General features: G+C 46.5%; 1 protein-coding gene across 1 annotated transcript in view; it reads left to right on the plus strand.

Moving 5' to 3' along the window:
- Positions 1 to 4,570, plus strand: part of CORO2A (coronin 2A) — a 60,793-nt gene extending 56,223 nt beyond the window's left edge. The window contains exons 10-12 of the mRNA XM_064438451.1: positions 39 to 129; positions 427 to 698; positions 1,492 to 4,570. Of these exons, the coding sequence (XP_064294521.1) occupies positions 39 to 129; positions 427 to 698; positions 1,492 to 1,620 (492 nt within the window). The 3' untranslated portion in view covers positions 1,621 to 4,570. The remainder of the gene's footprint in view (positions 1 to 38; positions 130 to 426; positions 699 to 1,491) is intronic.
- Positions 4,571 to 6,000: the final 1,430 nt, after the last annotated feature.

A 6,000-nucleotide genomic window follows, 5' to 3' on the forward strand; every position in this document is an offset into this window, starting at 1 on the left:
CAGTGACATAGTGACTCTGGACTTTTGTTTGCTTGCAGTCGGAGTCATACCAGGAAGACATCTACCCCTTGACCACAGGAGCCCAGCCAGCACTGACAGCACAAGAGTGGCTGAATGGAATTAACAAAGGTCAGTACATGGAGAGCTCCCAGCCCTTCAGCTTGCCAGGGCTTGGGTAGGCTGCCACTGGCTCTCTGGCCTCTTAACTGCCAGAGAAAGAGGAAGGGAGGAAAAGAAGAGACATAATAAATATGGCTGTAAGCTAAAATAATTTGGTCACTAAAATATTCACTGCTGTGAACTCTGGAAGCCTCTCCAGTCAAGTGTCTCCATGTTTATCCCTCCAGGTTGTTTGAGTGAATTGCTTACAACTGATTTCTGAGCATGGTTTGTGAGTGCTAACCCATCACCTGCATCTCTCCCTAGGGCCTCTCTTGGTATCCTTGAGACCAGGATCTGGAGCTGTGAATTCCTTACCACAGTTTCTTGAGCCAGAGCCACTCCTGACAACTACTGACATGAGCCAGCACCAGGGTTGGGGAGGAGGGATGCCACTGGAGAACATGCAGAAGCCAAGTGAGATCGAAGATAGTTGGAAACAGCTGAAAGCGGAGGAGAAATTGCCAAAAAATGAGCAAATGTGCCTCTCCAATGGCTTTGATGTATTTGAGTATCCACTGCCAAAAACTGAAAATGAGGTGTGAATGTCTGGGGTGTAGGGTTGGAGCTGTGGGGGGAAGCCCAGAGTCAGCTGGCAAAAGGATGCTGTTCACAAGGTGATGGAATCCAGGGATCGTTTATTTTGCAGACCTGGGCCAGTGTGAGGTCTTTGTTCTTGGGGGGGTCAGACGCTCTACATGCCCCGGCTGTTGTATGGGAAGCAGAAGTGTGCCCCAGCAGCATCCCGGCTGAGGGAGTCTGGAAAGGAGGGAGCAAGCCCCTTCTTGGCTCTGCAAGATTATAGCATTTGCATCTTGGTGGGGCAGGAATTTCCACAGCAGAGTTTGTGGTGTGAAAAAGGATATTCTTTTCCATGTTTCTAAGCTGGCACCCCAAGGTTACAGAAGCAGCCCTTGTAGAGCTGCACAGTGAAAGACCAGGCTAGTCCCAGCTGGAGAGGACAGAGCATAATCAACAGGAAGAAGAGAATTAAAAAGACTTGCCCAAGGCCAGAGCAGGAGATGTGGCAGACCTTAGACTCCAAATACTCTGTGTCTAGGCTTTCTTTGAGTGATCAGTGGTATGAAGGTTATTTTTTCTGATCTTTTCCACTGAATTAAGCAAGTAGCATTAGTAAATGGTGCTGAGAAACACTTGCACTCATAGCCCAGACTAGTGGACATAACACTGCTGATGTTCAATGTGTTGGTAGAAGGCCTCCTCATTCGATGCTGTTTCTCTCAGAAGTGATGTGACAGGACTGGTGGCATTTGACATGCTGAGCCTGTGTTTTCTTAGTGTAAAGGAAGTAAAATGTGACTTTTCTTACAGCTTTTGCAGATGTTTTACCGGCAACAGGAAGAAATCCGTAGACTACGTGAGCTGGTAAACCAGAGAGATGTCCAAATTAAACAGCTGAAGCTGGAGCTCAGAAACCTCTGCATGGACACAGGCCGTTAACTGAGGGTGTTGGCCTGCAGCTCTTTCCACCCCTGGCAACTGGAGGAGACTCTAGTTCCTGCAGATAATTCCACCTATGGTGTTTGCTGGGGGAAAAACTGATGCTTCAGGCAGCATGGACTTCCTTGGCTTGTGGTGGTTGCATTTTTCCGTAGTCATTACCTGACAGTTTTTTCTGGACTTGCTGTGCTTTTTCAGGTTCCCCTTGCTTGCCCACTCACTCATGTGACAAGCTCATGCATTAATTCTAGTGAAAGACTTTGGAAAATCTTGGTTTTCTGGTCGTGGAGAAGCCACCTGTTAAGATCTAGGAACAACCTGTTTTGCTGCCTATCCACATGACATGAGGATGGGAGGCTGAAGGCAGCTGCCAGTTTCTTTTCCCACGCTAGACTGAGCAGTGCGGCTCCTGTGGCTGTTGTCCTCCTGCCCTAGGAGACCACTCTGCAGCTGAACTTCAGAGGCACCTCTAGCTCCAAAGTGATCCTCATGCACCTTTCTCACCTCACAGCTCAGCCCTGCAGCTGGGTGGCTAGGCAAAGCCATGGCTGCCCTGCCCTGGTGCTGGGGATAGTCCTGCTCCGATCAGGGGGCTACACTGTGGGTGCCAAGGGCCAGCGCTTTCGTGATGGGTAAAGGAGAGTTAGTGTGTGAGGTCCTACTTTAAAGTGGCAGTGGTGTGTGCTGGTTCTCACCAGTGAAGCTCAGGTGCAGCAGAGGTCTCTGGGTCCTTTGAGTCAGTGGCCTTCTTTCCCTCTTTCTGCCAAAGACCAGCCACAGACAACTGGGTGCCGTGGTCCTGTGGTGTTCATTAGACAAGTGAGGACAACATTTAAACCTGCACAGTGTTGGCAGTGGGGGGTTTGCCAAGAGGGATTAAGAGGACAAAGGGCGAGTTGGACCCCCAACCCACTGCAGACCTTTCAGCAATGCTGCTAGAAGTGTGTCAACTGCAGGGGAGGTTCATAGAACCACGGCCAGTAATGAACAGCCCTTCCTGGTTGCTGGAGTATTGCTTGTCCTTGTGTGTGCAGCTGCTGCTTCTTTAGCTCCCAGGTGCCAGTACCTTGTCCCATGCCTGCAACTACCTACAGCTGCAGGCTCCCTCTTCCAGGCTGTGTTGCTCAGTCCCCAGCACGCTGCAGGGCTGCACTGTCTCCCCAAGCCCTGCAGCCACACTTGTCTGAGCCCTTTGCACCAGCTCTCTAGATCACCGCCTTCCTCAGCCCTTTGCTTAGGGCAAGAAGAGCTGCAGGATTGGTTTCAGGGCTGGCAGCTGTGACCAGTTTTATGCAGTCTGCTCGTGATGTGAAGAGCTGGGCAAGGGAGTGCACAGACCTACTTGCCTTGTTGGTGCCTGGGGGTCTCCTCTCATTTGTTCCCGCAATGTGGGCAAGAGAGGACACTGTCAGTTGCCCCAGGGACTCAGCACACAGCACAGGAGGGGGAATGCTCGTTCTTGTCCCAAATGCAGGGCTTATGGATGTGTCGTAAACCCAAGCAGAGCTAGCAACTGCTTGCTGTTTAACTGTGCACCTCTGTTGTGACACATGTAGGAATTAATATTATGCCCTGCTAGTTCCCTGAAACCTATGATTTCCCAAAGTCTTTAAATAAATAAACCTCCATAGTCAGAAATTCCCACAAACAGGACTCCTTAGCAAGGGGACTAAAGGCTGTGCAATGTCTATTCACATGAGATGCCGCTCTGGTTATCCTTGAAAACAATAGCCAGCAGGGAGTTCATGGGCACTAAATATTCTTGTATGAGAATCACACAAAGACTTTGACATCCCTTGTGCTGTGCTGCAAAGACTGCCCACCTTTCAAAGATATTTCATTCATTTCTAAATAGCAACAACAGATGTGGGTGCTAAAAAGCTAAAAATATTGTTTCTTTCTGCAGCATTAACAAAGATGGGGTAGTTGTCAATGTTCTTCAGGAAGAGTCCTTTAGCATCAGTCACTTATTTAACACTACTCATTTTGTACAAAATAATATGTTAATAACAAAGTTGTTGAGCAAAATTCAGCTCATTTCAGACCCTCTAGAATGGACATTCCAGTGCCCTGGGAACACTGCAATATGCAGTTACATGCGAAAGCATCTCACCCCAGATAAAGAGCTTTAATCCAAACACATGAGTCTTACACCAGAAGTGGTCAGGCTTTCTCACCAAAGAGAAGAGTTATGTAAGAAATTGAGAAGCTCACACTTTTTCAGCCATTTCAAACAGGCCTGACAGCTTCAAACTTCAAAGCCATTTTCACAGAGTGTGGCCCCAAGGAATGACACTCTGGTTTTGAAGCTATCATTATCGGAAGAGAAGGTACTTGACATAGCCTCAGCAGTCCAGGGGATACAATGTTTTCCTTGTCACCACATGTCGTTTATTTGCTGGATTTTTTTTCTTTTGCTTATTTTTCGTAGAGAATAAATTATTTAAATTATTTCCAAGTTAAAGTAATTTTTTTCAGGGGATTTTAAAATCCTCTTGAGGACTGTTTCTTTGTTATCCTATGACTGGCTAGCATAGAAAATGGTCAGCCACCATGGCTCTTATCCTAGGGTTGTGTTGATTTCAGCATTTCTGGGAAAGAAGTTGCTTTCATTTAGGCTTTGCTGGCAACATTTGATAAGATGAGACTATTTAATCAAAACTTCTTTTTTAGACAGTATGCTTGTAAAAGCATAGGCTATGAAATGTATTTCAATTTGGACCTTAAATGCAACCATAAATCTTTCACACAGAGGAAAAAAGTGGAAGAAATGGAGTTAAGTGTTAATGAACTGTGCCTAAGTAGACTTAAGTGATCATTTGAACACTTTCTAAAACTCTTAGCAGCTTTGTAAAAAACTGTAAAACATGGGGATAAAAACCAAATTTGTGCAATGAAAAACAAATGTAACTGAATAATAAATATATTTAGAGTTTTACTTTTTGATACATTCAAAGTTGTTGGTTTCTTATTATTGTATTGTTGAAGCAACTAAAAATTAAGCTGAATCAAGGTCAGGAGGGAATATCACCTGCTGACTCTTTTGCTTTCATGAAGTTTTGGGCTTACGTTAGGCAGGTTGTACACAGTCTACCCTTGATACTACAAAGGCGTGGCCATTTCAAACCGTTGTGCGTTATACTGCTGTGTATGCTGTCTTGAGTAAACTCAGCCTCCCAGAGACGCATGCTGCGTGGTGAGGTGTTTTCTGACCATCCTACCTTGCAGTCCTGGTGCTTCTCTTGTCCAATACACTCTGACTAGTTTCTTTTAGATATTCCACGAGGAGGGTTTAATGTGTTATTCCCAAATTACTTATATTTGATGTTAGACAGGATTGTGATTTAGCAGAGTGAAGATGCAACCACAATACAAGCACAATATAGCAGTTGCAACATCCAGCTGGATCACAATACAAACAAAATTCCCATTAGTGGTCACTGTATGCTCACCATCAGGATGCTGGATACCACCAGTCACCAGGAAGAAATGTGTCAGTTGAAGCCAGCTCAAGCCCATAGCTGTCTTCGAAGTTTGTCGTGTTGGCTGCTCAGTTTTTATGCTTTATGTTGGGCTGAACCACATGCTGGTCTGGCTGACTCAGGAAGACATTCACACCTTTTCATTAACTCAGGCCACCTACACAACCAGTTGATCACACAACTGATATGGTAATTAATCTAAGAAGCCACCCTCCCGTCCCTTTTCCATTGAGATAAGCTCAGCTTTCTTTACAACAGCTGGTCTTTGACACATCATGAATGCATTGCCTGTGCCCCTCTGCCCTGAGCTTCCTTCCACTGTATGGGTTTGTTGATCAGTCACAGTTTTGGGCATGGAAATGTTCACAGCTGCATTCAGGATGTGTTTCTTAAAACATATTTTAGGCCAGTGTTAGGGAGAAAAAAAAAAGGTGGAAATCGCTGGAGAAAGTCTATGCTGGGAACTTTATGCACGAGCCGTTGCAGTCAGGGCACTGTGGCATCCTGACCTCCCGACCTCCCTGTCTCGTAAGTGACGGTGTGCTGGGTAGGGTGTCTGGGCAGGCACTGCCCTGGAATGGGTCGTGGGTCACTATGTCCCTCTGCTGGCACTGACTCAGGCTCACTGCTCAGAGAAAAGCCTAGCAAAAGGTAGCAGTGGGCAGGTTGGTGTGGGAGGCAGAGGGATAGCCTCCAGCACCTTTGCTGTCCTGGAGTTATGGCTGCTGAACCACAAAGAGAAAGCAAAATGCAGCCGTGCAGTGTTACTTGCCTGCTGGCTTTGGAGCCACAACCCATCACATCTTCACCCTCTACTCCAGGCCAGCTGCCATCTGCAAAATAAACTCTGCTCAAACCTATGCAATAGTTGTAATTTCATTTCCAACCCTGGGGGTCT

Source organism: Phalacrocorax carbo, chromosome Z, assembly GCF_963921805.1.
Source record: "Phalacrocorax carbo chromosome Z, bPhaCar2.1, whole genome shotgun sequence".
NCBI classification, from domain to species: Eukaryota; Metazoa; Chordata; class Aves; order Suliformes; family Phalacrocoracidae; genus Phalacrocorax; species Phalacrocorax carbo.